The sequence below is a fragment of the Rhodnius prolixus genome, unplaced genomic scaffold (genome assembly GCF_049639745.1).
Source record: "Rhodnius prolixus isolate KJV_2025 unplaced genomic scaffold, Rpr scaffold_15, whole genome shotgun sequence".
Classification (NCBI taxonomy): domain Eukaryota; kingdom Metazoa; phylum Arthropoda; class Insecta; order Hemiptera; family Reduviidae; genus Rhodnius; species Rhodnius prolixus.
Genome location: NW_027411605.1, coordinates 1,592,398 through 1,612,740, shown reverse-complemented (window position 1 = coordinate 1,612,740; position 20,343 = coordinate 1,592,398). Strand labels below are relative to the sequence as shown.

General features: G+C 31.3%; 2 protein-coding genes across 3 annotated transcripts in view; one reads left to right on the top strand and one right to left on the bottom strand.

Annotated features, from left to right (window-relative positions):
• Positions 1 to 1,198: 1,198 nt before the first annotated feature.
• On the bottom strand, positions 1,199 to 8,316 carry Snx17 (sorting nexin 17). The gene is made up of 10 exons (XM_074129805.1): positions 8,002 to 8,316; positions 7,705 to 7,900; positions 7,441 to 7,616; positions 7,103 to 7,193; positions 6,936 to 7,020; positions 6,692 to 6,854; positions 3,849 to 4,055; positions 3,551 to 3,745; positions 2,806 to 2,913; positions 1,199 to 2,717 (listed from the first exon to the last, which is right to left on the bottom strand). Exons 1-10 carry the CDS (start codon positions 8,059 to 8,061, stop codon positions 2,562 to 2,564), a joined length of 1,437 nt encoding a protein of 478 aa, XP_073985906.1. The 5' UTR covers positions 8,062 to 8,316; the 3' UTR covers positions 1,199 to 2,561.
• A 283-nt stretch (positions 8,317 to 8,599) lies between these two features.
• Positions 8,600 to 20,343, top strand: part of LOC141455008 (BOS complex subunit NOMO3) — a 20,743-nt gene continuing 8,999 nt past the window's right edge. For both annotated transcript variants that reach the window (XM_074129804.1, XM_074129803.1), the window contains exons 1-18: positions 8,600 to 8,856; positions 10,030 to 10,129; positions 10,902 to 11,030; positions 11,112 to 11,287; positions 11,911 to 12,076; positions 12,163 to 12,417; positions 12,632 to 12,800; positions 13,419 to 13,680; positions 13,899 to 14,074; positions 14,161 to 14,342; positions 14,934 to 15,208; positions 15,283 to 15,488; positions 16,432 to 16,576; positions 16,905 to 17,028; positions 17,112 to 17,305; positions 18,084 to 18,252; positions 18,909 to 18,992; positions 19,102 to 19,443. In XM_074129804.1, the coding sequence (XP_073985905.1) occupies positions 8,714 to 8,856; positions 10,030 to 10,129; positions 10,902 to 11,030; positions 11,112 to 11,287; positions 11,911 to 12,076; positions 12,163 to 12,417; positions 12,632 to 12,800; positions 13,419 to 13,680; positions 13,899 to 14,074; positions 14,161 to 14,342; positions 14,934 to 15,208; positions 15,283 to 15,488; positions 16,432 to 16,576; positions 16,905 to 17,028; positions 17,112 to 17,305; positions 18,084 to 18,252; positions 18,909 to 18,992; positions 19,102 to 19,443 (3,297 nt within the window). In that variant the 5' untranslated portion in view covers positions 8,600 to 8,713. The remainder of the gene's footprint in view (positions 8,857 to 10,029; positions 10,130 to 10,901; positions 11,031 to 11,111; positions 11,288 to 11,910; positions 12,077 to 12,162; positions 12,418 to 12,631; positions 12,801 to 13,418; positions 13,681 to 13,898; positions 14,075 to 14,160; positions 14,343 to 14,933; positions 15,209 to 15,282; positions 15,489 to 16,431; positions 16,577 to 16,904; positions 17,029 to 17,111; positions 17,306 to 18,083; positions 18,253 to 18,908; positions 18,993 to 19,101; positions 19,444 to 20,343) is intronic.

The window sequence follows — 20,343 nt, the reverse complement described above, 5'->3', positions numbered from 1 at the left end:
TTCTTACATCTCATATGAATTAGATACGATTCGAACCCATGCTATATTCATCTTTAACCTGAAAAAGTAGGATGAACCTGATCTTGTCGCATTTATATAGAATTGAAAATATGGTTAGATACTCATTGGTGGATAATATCGTTAATTTATCCGTAATATCACGCGTTTTTTTTTTAAATGGCCTATTACGATTTTCATCAGTTTAGTGTAGAGAATTCAACTGCTATGTTTCTTTATGTCTCACACAGTACTCTCTGGAATCACTGAAAAAACTGATCAAGTGTTGGTTCAGTGAAGTGTTACTTTAGGTGATTCTTTGGTGGTACATATCAAAAGTCATTTTTGAATTTTCTATTATTTTGAATTATGATGGTGGGCATACTCAGACCGATTTGTTAAAAGCACCTTTTTTTTAGTAGTCAGGGGACTATAAACGGTTATTACTTGAGAAAACATAAAATCAAAAATCTAATCGATTGAATACTTTTTTTTCTGTTCTGGAATAGTGAGAGAAAGTGATAGGTGACTAAATTTAAAAAAAAGTCCAAAGTTATTGTAAATTGTATAATTTTGTTGAATCTTCTTTAAAATATTTATAAATTTCATAAAAAATGGACATGACTAAAAAGTCAACATGATCGAAATTCGTATTGGTAGTTGGAATGGCTCCTTATTTGTAATTATAATAATATATAATATACATATATAAATATACATTCATTTTATTTATTTTTAATAATATTTAATGATATTTTTTATATTCTAATATTTTTTCCAACTTAAAACAAATTAGAAGAAAAAACATTTCTTTAATAACAATAATTTATTAATTTGAAATTAAAAAAAAATCTAAATATAGAAGCAATGAATTTTAACTTAATTTTTTTATTTTAAAAATATAATCAAAGTTTTTTATAACAATATCACATTAAATACAACACCTTCAAATAATATATTTGAGACAATCGAAAACTGAAGCTATTACTTTTTTATTTTAAATTTTCAAATTTTATGAAATATCTTTTAAAAAACGGTCTATTCCACAATTATTTAATTTATTTAACAATTTATTAGTAGTTTTTCATTTTTTGTACAAAAAATTGGCACACAGTTAAGAAAGATGTAAAATTTTGATTGTTCTACATTTTAAATTAAATTACAAAATAATAATAACAATTGGACATTTTTGACACAGAAAATAAATCACATTTTGTAAGGCCACGATTTCGACGGACTGCAAATTGCCTAAGAGTGGGGCATAAGAATTGTGTTTCATACTAGTTTAAACCCGATATGTAGCTCCGAACATGGTTGTTAACTCCCATGAGCTAAGAATTCCTGCTTCAGAAAAAAAAAAAAAATATAAAATGCATTCATGGTCTTGTAACCTAGAATGAAGTACATGGATTTAGGAATAACTTCTGAATTGTAACAGCCTTTCAGGATAGTTTTTAGTTTTATCATGCTTGTGGCTGCCTTAAAACTACAATAGGTGCGTTGAATGGTTCATCTGCGCAAAATGGACAAGAGAGTGCTCTATGAATGCCATTCAGACGATAGAAGACCTAGAAGTCGGCTATGGTTACTGAGAATGTGAATTGTTAAAGATTGATGTCTGATATCGGAGATAAAAAATTAATGGTAACAGAAGAATGAAGGGAAGGGATTAGCTATGCGGTTAGCGTACTGAACTCCCACGCGGAGGTCCAGGGTTCGAATCCAGCTGCTGACCCTTAGATTTTCTCTTCCTAGGAGCTTCTTACAGCTCACTGTCCGGTGATAGACATTGTTGTCTGTAATGAGAGAACACTGTCCGGAGGCCGGTAGTGCACTGAAAAAAAGCTCCGGGCGGCAATAACCCTAGATATTGACGGGCCTTAAATCATAAAAAAAAATAGAAGAATTAGAGTGCCTGCTACAAATCCATGCTGTAAGACTAAAGAAAAAAGTGAATTCTACTTAATCTAGATTGGGTTTCTGGATCTGTACATCTTGATGCTTGTTGTGAAACATTCAAGCTCCCTTAATTACAATTCTGATGCATTTCCCTTGGCTTAATTCGCCCGTTAGCAGTCCGTCGTAATCTTTCGGTCTAATTTCTAAAAAAATAAACACGCAAAGGAATTACAATTTTTTTAAATTATTTTGACAGGTACTATACGTATTTTTTTTTTTATTGGACATTTCGATTATAACCTAACATTTTGTCATGTTTCGAAAATATTTAATACTGTGAATTTAAATTGTTAATAGTTATATTTTTGTCTGGCTTTAAAAAAGTTTAAAAATATATAATAATCATCATTCTTTGTTTTGTTTTTTTCAAAAAAAGAAGGAAAAGGGGGATACATACGTCATGACGTCACTGTCAAACTTTCATAAAATACGAATTTTTTGAACAGTAAAGCCAGAGTCTTCTTTTTGCTAGTTGGTTTATTGCTTCATTTAAGCTAAGTCTAAATGGAAATAAATAATTACATATTTATTTTTTAGCACCATTTTGTTAAATTTCTTGTATTTTGTGAATGTTTAGCTTGAGAAGGCTAATAAAACATTATTCCCTACAAATCTTCATCACCAATTCCTTCAAATGCATCATTTTCCACCAGTGGTTGTCTAGTATTGCTGCTGTTACGATTCGTTAGATTGCTTAATTTTTCTGAAAGTTTTTTCATAGACATAGTTGGCTCACTTCTACCTAAACGCATTGTACCGTTCTGAAAGAAGTAAAATTTGTATAGTCTAATATAAAATATCAAAAATTTTCTAGACTCTAACAGGCTATTAGATTGAATGAATACTCACAGGTGAACTTGATAAAGTATCTTCAGAACTTGATTGACTCAAATTGATAACCTGACTACTTCCATCTCTTTTCATATAACTAAAACTTCCATTTCTGAAGTCTCTTGGCTGAAAAAATAAGTTTTTAAGTTATTTTTTAATTGTTTCAAGATAACCTAATTGGACTAACATCTGATGATTAAGCCATATAAAAGGCGGTTTACAGGAAAAATGTTATCCTCGCCAGTCGCCTTTTAAATTTAACATTAAACAAAAAATAATTAATTTGCGGCTTTCTGTTACGAAAGTCTAACAACGTCATTCAGAGAGCAGCTTTTAGATCTTTGCTAGATACTAAAAGAGGAACACCCACAAATATCAAGAACTGTGGAATGCTAGAGCTTATTCTTATAGTCTTGGCTTCCGTTCTAATAAATCCTGCAATGTCTCACCTAGAATTATTAGATTTCGAGAAAAACCGAGGCAAGAATAGAAGTGACTTTAGTGACTCTAGCGAATAATGATGTTAACCAACGTTCCAGTGCATAATTGTAAGTAAACATTCATGGGTGTCAGAGCAACTTGCAATGTGCCTTTAAAATAGCTTATTACCGCAGGCTATTCTTCGTCCCAATAACAGGAAACTCGCATTTACCCAATCTTCACATACATCCTCCTGAGCCTGCACTTCCCGGGAGCAAAAATCTATTTACACCTATTAGATAATTACCAAATCAACTGAAAACATTATTGGAGTTAAATTCACCTGTTTAAATTTGGCACCAGACTTTTTTAATAATAATTCGTCCACAATTGACTGCAGACAAACAGCCATTAATATTGCTTGTTCGCTTGTTATTGTTATCCATTGTAGGTTATCTTTAGACATCAAATATTCAAAGGATAAATCCAGTTGGGGATCTTTTTGTAGTACAGTTTGAACATCAGTTTCAATGATATCCTATTCATTAAAAAAAAAATGGCAAAATAGTATAATAGAGAATTTACTTTCTTAAATGTACTAGAATTTTTTTTGTATTAAAGTAAAAAATCTATACAATTACATTATGCGTAGTTATTCTCCAACATCTCATCCGAGTAACTTTAAAAGATCTATCTTTGATTTCCCCTCCTGGTACTTCTATCCTTAAATTAAGCTCTCTTTGTCCGGCGCTTACCACAACCTTTGAATCCGGAGTAGGATAATCACATATACACTCTTTAAACTGGACATAACCATAATATCTTAGATTTCTGGCTACGTCTAGATACTGAAACAAAGTTTTTTATTTTTTTTAACCATCAATATTTATTAATGATTGATTTCAATAAACTACTTAATGGCTTGATTTTAGTTAGAAAGCATTTAGGGATCTATTTTGCTAAATCTTTTCAACTGAAAATGTCTTAATTCATCCTTGAGCTGTAAACCACGAGTTTTACAAGTATTTATGTTTATGTTAGAAGGTTTATTTTATTTTATTTTTTTAAAAAGACGAACGTTGACATTATTGTATTAAATAAATAAATAATCGAAACAGATTTACACAATGATTAATTGCGTAAATTGTAATGTAATTGTCGGGCTAAATTAATTTAATGTTTTTAATGTAAGGGAAGTTTAATAATAATAAAACATACTATCCAGAGAGAAATGTAACGGTAATATTTTTAAGCGGAACTGCGTTTCGTTATGCGCCAATTACTTGTTGACCTTACCATATGAATCAAGTTATGAATTTATCGCTAGAACTTTGTTTAGAAAGTATTAAAATTACAATTTTCCTGCAGCAATAAATATTAGTAGATCAAATTGTAAAAATAATTTATATATATTTGAAATTTATGAAACCTAATCTCAAAACACTTATCGTCTTACAGTTATGAGTGAAAAACTGGTCTACGAATATCTGGAAATTAAAAATTTTAGCAACATATCTATTTCTCAGAAAAATTATATTGATAAAAAAAGAAACGTAGATCATCTAGAATTTCTATGTTAGAGAGAAACCCTAGTATTTCTTCCATTAAATCTTCTTAACATCAATTTTCATGAAAGCAAAATGATAGGTTCTTAAGATAAGGGTAAGAGAAGTCGTTATAATGAGTTAAAAGAGATAATTTTTAGGTCCATTTTTTTGAGAAATTAGAGGAAAACTGAGGCCTTTCAAGAAATACGTATTTATGGGCATATTGTTTTTTTCAAACTTTGATTCTCGCAAGGCATTTAACTTTTCCAAATATTTTAAAAGTGAAAGGAGCATATACTACAATAATACATTAAAATGGTAAGCCTAATCACCACTATCTTCCTATACTACTCCAAATACATACACACATACATACACACACACAAAGTTAAAAACAATTTTTTTAATGTTCCGGAAATCTCAGAACTTGAATTTTCAGTGAAAATCAAAACAGAAAATACGCACGATTGCATATTACGTTCAAACACAATTTCAATAGTAAAAAAAAAAAAAAATTAAAAACAAATTAAAAAATATGTCATTAAGTTTAAACAAAAATAAAATAAACGAAACTAAATTAAAAAAAAAAAATCTTTCTTTATAAACTCGAAAGATTTTAAAATGGTCAATTAAGGATAAGGAACTATATTTATATGGACCAATAGATAGCTTTGTCCAATTTGTTGATTCAAACTATATTGCGTATGACCTGCTTTTTTTGTCACTGAGTTATGTTTTTTTAAACATTATAAATAGCAGTATAGTTATTACTGTATAATTATTAAATTTTAAGCACTTTATACCTTCAAAGGGATATAAATCATGAAGCATAAAAACATGGAGATTAAAAAAAAAGTAATAACAGATAAGTACGGGTCAACTATATGACCGCAGATAAATTTAAGTGAATTAAATCACGTACAGTTCAGAAACATGTGCACAGTTCATTTACAAAATAGAAAATCATATTAGATTAAATAATAATATGCATTTTAAAGAAATTTCCCTTACAACAGTTATATATAATGTGTTATCGGAAATTAAAAGAATATGTATGGACCCATTTTCAATAAAATAGAAGACTAAAAAATATATTTACACTTACAAGACTTGCTCCATGTATAGTTAATACTACACAATTCTAATTAACAAATTTTCTAAAACTTAACTTTATAACACGACTTATGAAAAATAGTGGTGACGGTGAGGATATTAGTTAAAACTAAAAACAGTTTTATGACTTTAGACAGTGCCTTTACATATCTCTCCCTTATTTAGAACTTGTTACTAGACATCCTCTATGAGAAACGTAACTCTTCGGTTCTCCTGAATTCCACAAATATATCCAGAAAGAAAGAAGTCATTCAGGACAGCCAGCCACAGTAAAACTATTTTGGAAATACATTCGCTACTCAAGTGTATAGGTTCAAAATCGTAATTTACTCGTATGGAGCATTTAGTTGGGAGCCTAAACCACAAAAAATGTACTCATAACTAAAAAAAAGGGTCCAAATAAAAATGATAGACATACAAGCGTGTAATATATAAGAAGTTTAATGAAAATCATTTTTGAGAAAATTGCAAAAACTAAATGCAAAAATAAAAACAGTAAAAATTTTTAATAAAATGTTGTTTAGGGTAGATCGATTTTGAACATACCGTATGTCGCGAAGTCAAATCTGGACTTCTAAAAACTAATTTTCCGATTCTTTTTCCCTGCGGATCACACAAACACACCCTTTTTGACGTCAAAATATGCATTTACTATAAAAAAAAGAACTTGCTGGCCTTAAAAGGTGAGCTGTATTTAAGAGAAAGTGAAAAATATGAGAAAAGTCCAGTGGACTAATATCAAATCCGATTACTTGGTGTTATTTAAACTCATTTATGCATTTTGTAATAAATTAATCAAAATAAATGAAAATGTTATTTTTTACCTCTTTTTTAGCACCTCTTGCCTGTAGAATTGCCAGTTGTTCTCGGGTGTTCTTACCGCAGAGTATCCATCTCTTTTCAATATCAGAAACTGTTTGCACATACAAGAGGTTCAAAGATACCCGATCATGCATTAGCTCTAAATCATATTCTGGATCCCAATAACTAAAAATAAAAATATTTTCGAGGAATTTAAAAAAAAAAAAAAGGAAATGTTAAAACAATATACAAAAACCGACGAATTACCTTTTTCTGAGCATTATCTTTAGATTTCCTGCTATATTTTTTTGAGATATGTAAGGGGATTCAAAATCTTGAAGTTTCCTAATAACTGAAAAGTAATTAATTATTTTCGTAATAGATCAACAGCGATCTGATGTTAAACTTATAATTAATATAACTGAAATACCGACTTGTGAGTTCTCCATTTTCTTCTCGCAAAATTAAAAATAATGAAAAATAATATACGTATGGATTTGGTAAATTAATCTGACTGCACGCTTTCTGAAAAATAAATAACATAAATAACTGAACTTTTTCTAAAATAAAAATATTCTTTGAAACAAGCTAGTCTGCAAAATCCTCATAGGGTATTTTAAAGGAGGCTCCCTCAAATTTAAAGAAACTGGAAGAAATCTTGATTGTGTATCTCCTGTATAGATGGAAGAGAAAGTAATAATGGAAAAAAATAAATCTTATCAACGAATTAAAAAAAAAAAAATCCAAATATATCACTTTATTTTACTAGTACCTCTAAAATAGAATATGAACGTTCATTTGAGCTGGCAGATACAGTTATTTTGTAGCCGTTCATTAGGAAAACATCAATTTCAACTTCTCTAACTCTTTCTCCAGTAGATTCTTGTTGGGCAGTTAAAAGAAAAGCATAAAACAAATCTAAATTAATTAAAGAGGTGCTTTGTCCCACTAAAACAATAAATGGAAATTAAATACCAAAGGATCCCTCTGTTGCATTATACTTCAAAATTAAAAAAAACATTTTTTTTGAACGTACCTGCTTGAATATATTTTTCCAGTAGTGATCGTCTATCTTCCAGTTGATTCGGTGTAAGAGGTAAATATTTTTTTGGCGGAAAAGGTGGAAAATTAAGCTCATTACCATTGAATTTCTTAAGTTGTTCATGTAAATTAAATAATTGTTTATATCTAACGGTACAGTGGTATTCTCCATTTATGTGAATATTAAAGCCCTATTACAAAAAAAAAAAAAAGAAGAAAAAATCAACATCATTTTCAAGTATTTCACAATTCGAAGATAATATCTGTTTCTAATGTACACAACGTTACTAACTGTATAATTTGAACCATTATGATCAGTACACTCCTGAGTATCGGGAATAGAAAAGTGCATTGTTTTAATAAAACAAATAAACCAATAAAAGTATATAAAAAAGCTAAGTGTTCAACAAATAGATATCTGTCAGGAACTTATACATAACTAAAACAGAAGAAAGTAATTAAGAAATCAAAAGTCAAAACTTAATCCGTCCCTCAACCATCCTACGCGAGCACTGACAGCTGTTCATATATGTACATGTACATTCTTATCAGAAGACAACGGCAGATTGTTTGTACAGTTTGGGCTGCAATGTTTACTGAACTTATATAGCAGTTTATTTTTAAACTTTAATGTAAATATTTTTTAGTTTTGATATCTGAAATAATTCATTTGGTAAATAGGATGAAAAAATAAAGAAATGTATGCTGTTTAAATACTTATTCAAACATAATTCAGTTTTAGTTGTAATTTTTACCGTTAAACTTAATATAAAATTCCTGGTGTATTCTCTTATTTCGGCGTTAAACTCACTACTTAAATATGAAAACGGTATAAATTCAAAATATTTTAATTTTAATCATAACCTTTAAAAAAATCCCCTCCGATACGTAACCTGTTCTCATGCTCTCAAAGAGGACAGTATCAGTGTACATGTACATTTACATGTTTTGAAATGAATTGTTGAATTAGAATTAATAAAAAAAAAGGAGTAGTCTCTCTCAGAATGAATTCTGTTGATTATAAGAAATTTATAGTATTTATATGTTCATTTTTATTTAGAATAAGTGCTGGGGATGATATTTTAGGATGTAACGGATTTATAAAGAGTGATATTCCCATCAATTATTCTGATGTAGAAGTTAAATTGTAAGTAGCTTAGGTTAAAATAGATTTTTGATATCTCTAAAGAACTAGTTCTGTTTTCCTTGATTACTAATGAACATTAAATTTTGTTATTATGATTATTTAATATAGATTCTCTGATTTTGAGTAGTATAATACGATAAGAAAGTTTTAAATTGTGTTTTCCTTATACTTATTTTTTTGTTATGTAATTCAAAGGAGGTACTATTCATCTTACTTGTGAAAAAGGTTTAATTCCTAAGGAATTCTTTATGTTGTATAAAACTTTGACACCTTACACATGATTTTTCAAGTAGGCCTTTGTCTCTCTTTGTAAATATTGTTTTTCTTAAACTTATAACCTGAATAAGATCTAGTTTGATAAATCCGTGAAACTTATTTTAATCATCCAGTCTGCTACAGATTCAGTTCGTATATTTCGTTTTTATTAGAAGAGAATCTGTATCGGTAAATCTTACTATTTTAAATTTGTCCTGTGATTTGTATTTTGTTGATTCTTGAGAGTTTATAGCACCAATGTTCATATTTATAATCTACACCTACAACAACTCTTTAGATGCTTTTTATTTGCAAATTACGAAAACATTTTTTATGTCATAGGGTAGGCGAATTGTGCCTGATGTAGGCGTTTTCAGCTCTCCATCAACTGTTAAATGAGACATTGAAAAATCACAGAATCTGGAAGTAAATCCTTCAGCTCCTAGTAACTACCAAGCTTCCGAATATTTCTTTAAGTAATGGTATCGCAATTCGTTGGGAGATTTATTATAGTTTCCTCTATTTCTCAAGAGTCGTTAGATCTTTCACGTCCAAGCCCTGCTTTTGAACTGTTTTAAAGTACCACTCAATGGGAGCAAAACTTCCTCATATATCCAAATATCTGGGTTAGAATTCTACACAAGATAAACCTTGGTAGCAACTTACGGAATAAGAAGGTCATAGCTTAAATCAAAGAATTCGTTGACACATAGCTTATTGATTTCTGGAAAATAACTCCAGGACCAGGGTATTATTACTTTTCGACTGGTCAGGCAAAAAATCCCTAGAATGAAAACAAAATTAATTGCTCAAAAATGTATATTTTTATTTTATTATTATTTTGTAATGTAGAAATAAGCTGCTGGAAAAATAACAGTGGAATTTATATTTTTCAAATATTTAATTTTAAAATTTCAGATTAACCAAACAAGGTAGTGTCAAAGATCACACGGATTGTGCTCCCAATAATGGTTATTACTTCTTACCAGTCTACGATAAAGGGGAATATGTATTAAAGGTATGTAGAATTTGTATAAAAAAAGATGTCTTTATTTAGGACGTGGTTTTCTTTTAGGATTAATCAAAACGATTTTTTGAGGGCTGGAAACACAAACATAATTATCTTTTAATCTCAGTTCCTTCAAGTCATGTATATATCTTTGAATTTTTTCTTTTTCTTTTACGCGGTAGTTCATATTTATCTTGGCACAATGTTCGGGGATTCATTGTTGGTTTATTTTTGGATTTGACTATCCTCATTGCAGAAAATTAAGTTTCAAAAGGAAGCAGAATACTCATTAACTTCTTACCAACTATCGTTATTCATTCTTCAAGGAGCTCCAAAATTTGAGTTGTGCTGTAGAAAGAAACATTTTCTTCATTAAGTGGTTTGACAAAAAGATCAATGTGTTGTTCTTCTTCCATTGTTAACTTGGTTGCTGGGTCATTGAAAAGATTACCAAGAAATTTGGGTCATGTGGAAAGTGTTCATAGAGGAAAATAAAGCTTATAATTGAGTTGATTTAATAAATAATTGAGTCAAATTGAGAGTATTCAGCATCTTTATATGAAGTGATATGGGTTTGGGAAACACACTGTTGTAAAGTATTCCGGATAATAATTAATATTATTAACATCTCCCGAGGATTTTCGAAGATATAGTATAATTACCTCTTATTTGTCTTTTAAATTCTATTATTTTCAGCCATACCAATATTCCTCAGGAGAGTCTAATAGATTCCTTCGGAAGGGAACTTTTATATTCTTATACATTTGTTTTGGATTTACAGGTTTCTCCACCAGAAGGATGGAAATTTGAGCCTGAACAGGTTTCAGTATTGATTGATGGAGCCACAGATCCTTGCAGTACTGGAAAAGATATTAATTTCATTTTTAAAGGATTTGCCATCTCCGGAACGGTATATTTTAGTATTCGATTTATTGCCTATAAATCTTATTTTTTTCTAATTCAAAACTGTCTTAATTTTAATGAAATTTAGGTAGTGAGTTTAGGAGAAAAGATTGGACCAAAAGGTGTGATAGTTGACCTTATTAGAGATGTTAAAAATATCTCTGACAAGGATGTTATTTCCACAACAACCTCTACTGAAAATGGCAATTTTATCTTTAGTCCAGTAGTTCCTGGTAAATATTTGGTCAGAATATCTCACCCAAGGTAAATATGTATTTGTATTAAGTAGTAGAGTATCTAAAAGCTAGGCTTATATTTTCAGATTCAATCGTAGCTTTTGTTCGCGAAATTATGACTGAATAAACAAGTTCAATGCAGCAAATTGAACAAGAAATATTGTACAAGAACCAGACTGTTTAGATTGGATGTTTTGTTCAAAATTCTCGGCAGCTGACAAAGCACCTCCGCCCTCATAATATGTCCTAATTTCTAAAGTGGTGTAATTTCTAATTTTGATTGTTATTATTTTAGAACTATTCTTGTCTCTAATGTCTAATTAGTTTGTTTATCATTACAATCCTCTGGCCTTTACTATGACACAGCCTGTGATTTTTGAAAGGATTAATGTTTTTCAACATACGATTATTGTTTTGTAGTTAATAGTTATGATTTAGAATCATTACTTCGAACCATATTGATGCATGAGTTTGCAGGTTTGCTGATATCCGTCTCTGAACATTTTACGAGTATTAGCTTTATTTTTATTTATTATTTTGTTAGTTTAGTATTAGTCACTGAACATTTTAAACCTAGTACATGAATTCAGTTATGATTATCATGTATTGTGACCTGCAAAGTTTTAATTTTATGTTTATGTTACTTTAAAGGTGGACTATAAGATTAAACGAAGCATTTGTAGAAGTGAAGAACGGTAACGGAAACATTCCACCTGGAAAACTAATCATAGGAGGCTATGATGTCTCTGGAACAGTAACTAGTGATAGTCAGCCAATAAATGGAGTGAGTTTCGTATTGTTTTCAAAGATTAAAAGTGTAAGTATGTTAATAAATGAAATACCATTTTTCCATCTTTTATATTGTACTTTATTAATTTTTCTAATTCATATTTCATTTTTTAGGTATACGTATCTGGCTGTGCAACTAGCACACTTCCTGGATTTAATAGTCATGGATTAAATTTGGAAAACTGGGCTCCTATTTGTCATGTGGCGTCCAATGCGAATGGTATATTTATTTTCCCGCAACTTCAGCCGGGACAGTATCTATTGGTGCCACATTACAAGGGTGCTAAAAGTACAAAGTTTGATGTCCATCCGAGGACCCTGCCCTTCACAGTGACCCACGACAGTCTACAGCTTACTACTTCATTTGAGGTTATTATTGTTTGATTACAATTTGGTTTTTAATTTTAGTTTCGAATCTAATATTTATTTGTTAGTAAGATGTTGGGTGATTTACTTAAACAGCTCGTAGGTAGTATGATCCTCTTTGCCAGAAAGATGAAAAATAAATAAATAAATTATGAATGTTAAAATGTTTATTTCAAATTAATTTACTAAAAACTAATCTATTCTTTTATACTCTTAGGTTAAAGGATTCACTGTCAGTGGCAAAGTGTTGTGGTCCGAAAATGGAAAACCAATGAGCGATGCATCTATTTATCTTAATGGAAAAGAAGTTACCAAAACTGGAATTGATGGGGTTTACAATCTGGAAAGTATGCGCGCTGGAACTTACAAGATTAAAGTTGAAAAATGTAAGTTCTTTGTGGCTGAATTGGGCAGCTGGGTCTGTCATTGAGAAAGTCTATCTGAGCGATAAAATGGACATTATATATTCTATTTATTCTACTGGCGACAAATAAAGTAATTAATAGGATTAATTATTTTCAATTTCGAGAGAAGACTTCATCATCTTTTCCTCTGCAGCGAAGAGGAATCCCAAGCAAGCCGGCTGCATCTTATCAGCGCCTTCATTAAATCCAACCGGATACCTTTTGTATGACCAATATTTTGACCATCCACTGAGGGTCTTCTTCTAGTAGGGCTTGTTTATAAGAATATCTTCCATCCAATCCACAATTTCGAACCATACCATTTGAATGTTTCAGCGGCCCTTTTTGACATGTTTGACATTTATTTGAATCTTTCCTTTCTAACGACACAACCCTTCTGGTATGATCACTTTTGCTTTATAGGTATTTTTCTTCTGGGTCTGTCATTCTGAAAGTCTATCTGAGCGAACCAGCTTTTCATACAATATAAGAGAAGTGTACAGTATTTTACAGCATTAGAAAACCAAATCAACTATGAGTTAAAACATTAACGAAGAGACTGTTTAAATAATACTGTATAATTTTTATAAATATTTGCAGCTTTGGTTGAATTTGAAGAATCAGAAATTAAGATGAGTTCAACAACTTTACCAGATCTTTTTCCAAATAAATACAGAGTTTGTGGGAAAATGCATTCAGTATCCAGTACTGGCCCGTACAGAATTGATATAAAATCTGAAAATGAGGACTCCTTAATTGAAGTGGAAACAGATTCAAAAGGAAATTATTGTAAATACCTTTCGCCTGGAAAATATATCTTTTCACCATACTTGAATCGTATGCAGAAGAACAATGGACTTTTGTGAGTAATTATGATTTATTGTTAAGCCTAGGCTATTGTAAACCCTTCTGGCCTCTTGTACAATCATTAATAGCTTGGAATGCAAGCACTTCCCCAAAGGCGTCTACCAAATATTTTGATACCTCCTTGTTACTCCAGAGGTTTTCAAATCAAAAAGCTAAAATGACGAAGCAGAAATTAGTACTCTTTAAATTTTACATTCTTATCTAATTTTGCAGATTTTCACCAATGACACGAGTTGTTGAAATAATCGACAGTCCTTTGGATAATATTAACTTTTCACAGTTAAGATCAACAGTCAAAGGGAAAATAGTTTGTATGTCAGTTTGCCCATTGATAACGGTTAACCTTAAGCCAAAAGGACAAGGTGGGCTCTTCCAAACAATAGCAAAAGGTAACTGGAATGTATTTAATTTAAAGGCAACAGTATTATGAAATGTAATTAATCTAATCACTTACGTGAAAATTGAAATATTACAGGAGGTACGTACGAATTTAAGGATGTAATGCCTGGAGACTATGATGTATATATTGAACCAGGATTAGGATGGTGTTGGGACAAAGAAACCCAACCGCTGGCTATAATTAATGAAGTAACTCATGTACCAACGTTTACACAGTCTGGGTTTACTGTTACTATAGTTTCATCGCACGATACAAAGGTAAGTGTGAAGTTTTGGTTGTAGGATATGCTTCCGTTTTGTGGTCATAAGGTTACAAGTGATCCATAGTTCTTTGTATAATTCTTCGGAGTCGTACGTACTGTTTCTGTAAGATATGTATATTGGAGCAGATATTGGTGTGGTAGTAGAAGCGTGGTTTTGTTAGTAGGAGATTCCCAATTCGAATCCAGCATATAAGCTAACTTTTATTGGATAGAAAAATGTTAATAGTAAATAATGTGCTCCGCTTCCGCTCCGTTTATCTAATAGATTGTTTTAGGCGATTAGTTTACTTTTGTAATTATTATATCTTCCTCTAAACTATTTATTTTAAAGAAATAATATAAATACATTAGTTACTGCTAAGACCATTAGCGTTACATTTTTTTGTGCCTAGATGGATACATTATGCGAGTTGGTTAGAATGCCCACCCTGATTTCTTAATTAAATCTGCAGCTATCTTGCACTATCTGTGTCGAATAGAATTTTTTGTTTTTCTCTCCGATTTGCAAGACGTTCTGGTTTTTATTATTGTTATAATTTTTAAATTGTGGCTATTATTCTAAACAAAATTTTATTTTTTCTTCTAGGTTATTTATTACAGTGAAACTGATATAAATGATAAATACGATCTGTCGGTAACACCTGGCAGTACACATATCTGCGTACCAAAACCAACCCCATACATTTTCGAACCATTTGGATGCCATGGTTATCCAGAAAAGAAGATCAGATGGGTGACTGGTACAGTTTCCTTAATAGCACTTACACATTTGAATTCATATTCTCTATTGTCTACACATCCAATATCTGATCTATCAGTCGCTGTAACATCAATGGATTCTGCATCTTCACATCCAACTAAGTAATTTTAAAAATATTTCTTTGGTCCTTAATAATTGTAGTCTGTGGTTCGTAATTTTTTTTATTTTTTTCTAGAATAATACCCAAACTAGCCGCACAAGTGACAGATAATGTAAGATACGACATGAATATTGATTTGAAAGAAGGAGAAATTTTGTCCCTGATCCCTAGTGCTCCCACATTTTTATTTAGCCCACAAACGATTGATGTTCGAGGTCACAATGATTGTATCAATGTTACGGAACCATTGTTCAAAGCGGAAAAAGGTCATGTTATCTCTGGTGAGTAAAAATAATAATATTTCTCGGATATTGAATGAGTTCATTGTAACAGGGACTACTTATTTTTTAAGTACTTATTCATTATTATTTCATAAGAATTGAAATAGCTCGGCAGATATTACACTTACAGTTACATTTCTTGCTTAGAAAATCAGCTTAAATACTTACCTCTTTTTCAGTTCTCAAAGTATGAACTATTACATTATCTTCAAACTCCAAATTTTAGCTACACATTTTAATTCTTGCTAAATTTTTTCAGGTTGAAAAAAAAGTAAAGAACTATATCCTTATTGTGGAGTTCAAAAAACCTCTTTGCCCAGAACCATTAAAAATTATTTTTTTAGGGAAAAAAAAGTAAATTTTTAATCATATTTAGTTATTATACCAACTTAAGACTGTAATTGAGGCACAGATATTGATTATCTTGTTCTCTGAGTTAGATATCCCCGGAATCCGATATATTCGTTCTTCCTGTTTGCAATACGTTATCCCTGGAGATATGTAACTTATTGTGACTTATCTGTGAACGAGTGGGTAAATTAAATCTATAGATGTAACATATATTTATTGACACATCAGTAGAAGTCGTTGTGTTGTACAATAATTCAATAGAAACTTTTATTTTGTTGTACATTGTAATAAAAGAACTGCAAACTAAGCAAACAGTATTTAAACATTATATTGAATAATAATTAATACAAAATTTAGAATTAAAGTGTTCGGCAGTTAGAAAAAGGTTATTGTATAAGTAACATTGTTAATTCCATGTCTCATATCTGGTAGTAAAAAATATTTTTAATGATAAATCTAAAATTTAATCTGAAACTTAACTTCTTAATTGATGCTTTCATCTTTTTTTGAGAAAAGTAATTTTTTTGATTCTATCAAATAATAGAAACTGTAATGGTCATTTTTAATTTTTCATTTGTTAAAATATTTTCAGGTAGAGTAGTAACAGGCGCAAACGTTGGTTTGGGTGATGTGTTGGTCACAATTAAGGATGAAGATGACACTGTAATTTTTCATCATCTGACCGCACCAGATGGTACTTATACTTCTCCACCTATAAAATCTGGACCAAATTACAAGTATGCGACCGATTTTTTTTTATGTAACATCCTTTTCTAAATAGCAGAAATTTATTTTTAAATGATTTAAGTCGCGTCAACATCTAAGGTTATTGGCGCCCGGAGCTTTTTTCAGTGCACTGCCGGCCTCCGGACAGTGTTCTCTCGTTACAGACAACACTGTCCATCACCGGACAGTGAGCTGTAAGAAGCTCCTAGGAAGAAAAAATCTAAGGGTCAGCAGCTGGATTCGATCCCGGGACCTCCGCGTGGGAGTCCAGTACGCTAACCGCATAGCTAATCCTTTCCCTCAAAAATAACAGAAATAAAACTGTTTTTATGTGCTTAGAGTGGTGGCTGAAAAAGAAGGATTTATTTTAACAGCACTTGCTAGACAAGGTGATTTTAGTGCTCATAAACTAGCTGAAATTATTGTTGTTGTACGTGATATTAAGGATACAAAACCTTTACAGGTTAGTGTTTAGTTTTTTGTTCAAACAATTCAAAAATTTTCTAATCATTTTCTGTTTTACTCTATTTTTAATTAATCCCTTAGGGTGTACTTCTATCATTGTCCGGTGGAAAAAGTTACAGACGTAACGCACAAACCAACGCAGATGGTAGCATGTCATTTTTGTCGCTAAGTCCGGGTGAATATTTTCTAAGACCTATGATGAAAGAATATCGTTTTCGTCCACAAAACAAGATAATTAAAGTGAATGAAGGAGCGACAGAACATATTATACTCGCGTAAGTATTAAAAAATAATAATTAATTAAGAACTTAGGGCTATTAAAAATAGGTTATTATTAAGAGGACTTATCATGTATATTTTGGGTAGGTAGGTTAATTGATTTTGTTTTTTCGACAGAAACCTCTTTCTTAAAATCATTCCTTTTTTTTTATTTAATGAATCGGTGTTAAAAAACCTAAAAAGGAATCGTATAAGAGACTTACACTTTCGGTGAAGTGATTTTGCTTCAAATTTTAACGACTTAAGTTCTCACTAAAAAATATTACTAATTTGCACTAATACTTTAAAGAAGCTCCGTTCACAGCACCTAATTTGGTAGTTGGACGTAATACCCGCCTGTTAAAATAGGCATTACTTTATTTTTTTCACTCTAAAGGGATGCCTATCACTACTATAAAAGTTCTAAATTTGCGTTACATTTTTCTTGAATTTCTGTAGGTTTATACTTTTTTTTTTTTTAATTAAATTTTAATTTGTTATGTAAAGTAAAGTAAAGTAATCGCCTATTTTTTCAGGCGGGGCTTAACGTCCAACTACCAATTAGGTGTCGTGGTCGGAGGCGGCCAGCAAACATACTTTACTATTTCTCATTTAACCATTAAATAAAATCCAAGGCCAAGACCGGGAATCGAACCCAGTACCACAATGCATATTAGCTTTGCAGGTCTTGCCTCTTAACCTGCTCGGCTACCGTGGCGCCTCTAAGAGCTATTTTATGTACAGTTTCTTGATAGATAATGGTTTAAATTTGTTTCATTATATTTTTGTGAGCAGTGGTGAACGAGTTGCTTTTAGCGGTATTGGAGAAGTTGTATCACTCAGTGGCGAAGGAGAATCAGGCGTAGTGGTTGAAGCTATTGGATTAGATCAGTGTCATTTATTACAAGAAGAAGCTACATCAAATGAGAAAGGACATTTTAGAATTCGTGGTTTGAAACCAATGGTAAGTACGCATGTTGCTCACATATAGTGCTGAGAATTTGGTTTAAAATATAAATAGATAATAATGTTTCATTTTTTGACTGCAAGTATTTTCTTAAGATATTTATTCTGGGTAAATATAAATTAGACAATTCGATTTCAAGTTCTTGTTTTCATTGTTCTTTTCGATCTTAATGTTTTTGGAGATCCCCGGTTTATTTTCCATTAATTTATTATGACCAATTGACATGTTCGGTTTAGTGGAATACAAGGGGGAGTGAGATTAAGTATATATTTTTCAACGTTATCCTTTTTCGTGCAGTTTTCGACGATCAGCCATTTTACAACTGTCCTACCGGACAGTTTTAATGTATTCTACTCTGTCGTTTTGATCATTACATTTTGGAAGTCAATTAAAAGACGTACACATCTTAAATCCCAAGTGTAAGAAATGGTACGAATGTTTTTTCTTCTATAAAACCGTTCTATTTGTTTATTTTAAGACAACTAAACGTAGTAGTGCCGTGATTTCACGTAGGATTTTTGTATTTTATTTTTTATGGAGATGAAATGTTGATATTTCTGGTGAAAGGATGATCTGATCTCACACCTTCATTTTACTTGGTTGAAATAAAAAATTCTGAGATCGTTTTATACAATTTTTTGTTCATTTTACAGTGTTCATATAATGTCCATGTAAAACAAGGAGCTGACATTAATAAACACATTCAGACGTCATCTACTGACAATGTAACTATAACAGTGAGTAATCTTTTATTTTGTATTTTGGTTTGATTCTTGTAATGTGCATTCTTTTTTTTTAATAGGAGAACTAGTTGCTTCCAAATATACTTTTTCCTCTTCCACACAGGTACCATCATCAGATATAAGCGGTATTCGCCTATTTGCAATGCGTCCAACTAGTCGAACAGATGTACTAGTTTATGTTCTACCAGATAGGCCGGAAGATCTGAAAACTCTACGTTTACGGTTAAGCCGAGAAGAAGCACCAGAAGCTTTAGTTGGATTGATAAAATTGTCCGACTATAAGCCGAGTCCTGATGGATATATGCTGTCTTCAGTGCCTGTATTGTTACCACCGCTTCCTGCAGACGGAAGGACATATATTCTACAAATGGAATCATCACTTTCACAAGCAACACATGAGTATACATTGAGACCAATTCATTTTAAGGCGTCTGGCTCTTCAAAGGTAAAGATTATTTTATTTATTTGTTTTTTATCCTTTCTCTTGATTGCTACTAAAATTGTTAATTGCCGTTTTCTCTGGTAACCTGACTGTCCTAACCCTATAAGACAAAATGAGTAAACTACTTCAGGGACTATTCCAGACAGAATACACGAACAATACCAAACTTAAGGGAAGGGATTAGCTATGAGGTTAGCATACTGGACTCCCACGCGGAGGTCCCGGGTTCGAATCCAGCAGCTGACCCTTAGATTTTCTCTTCCTAGGAGCTTCTTACAGCTCACTGTCCGGTGATGGACAGTGTTATCTGTAACGAGAGAACACTGTCCGGAGGCCGGCAGTGCACTGGAAAAAGCTCCGTGCGCTAATAACCTCAGCTGTTGATGCGCCAAAAAAATAAAAAAAAAAAAATACCAAACTTGAAATCTCATTTTTCATAAAACATTCAGAATTCTTCGTTACTCTACTCGTCATTCAGTTTAGCAATTCTTTTAGAAATAGTTTATATTATTTTATTTTAGATTACTCTAGTTAGTAATTCTAATTTACGCTCGTTCCTAAGTTAGTGTTAATGCTAGCCATTAAACTCCTAGTCAGTAATATTATCTTTTATTCAATGTAGCCGAAGGGACATTACTAGACTGAAGAGTCTTTCTAGTAAAATCCACTATTATCGCTCGTGCCTATTTATTAATTGCTAATTAAATCTCCTATTAGTGGCTGTACTCATCGAAATCAATCTCATGAACATCGAACATCACATTCATGGATTTGATCAGGTAGTATTGATGAGGTAAACTATTTTGGTTTAGGGCACTCTCAGGAAAACTTAAGCCCAGTAAAAGTACATTTTCTTGCTCTTACGAACTAAGGTAGCTAAATGGGCCTTTAAAGACTGATTCA

Coding starts and splice junctions, on each gene's coding strand:
- Snx17 (XM_074129805.1), bottom strand. CDS start 8,061: ATGCACTTTTCTATTCCCGATACTCAGGAGTGTACTGATCATAATGGT. Junction 7,617..7,704: donor GGAAAAATATATTCAAGCAG/GTACGTTCAAAA, acceptor TTATTGTTTTAG/TGGGACAAAGCACCTCTTTA. Junction 3,746..3,848: donor GGAGAATAACTACGCATAAT/GTAATTGTATAG, acceptor TTTAATGAATAG/GATATCATTGAAACTGATGT.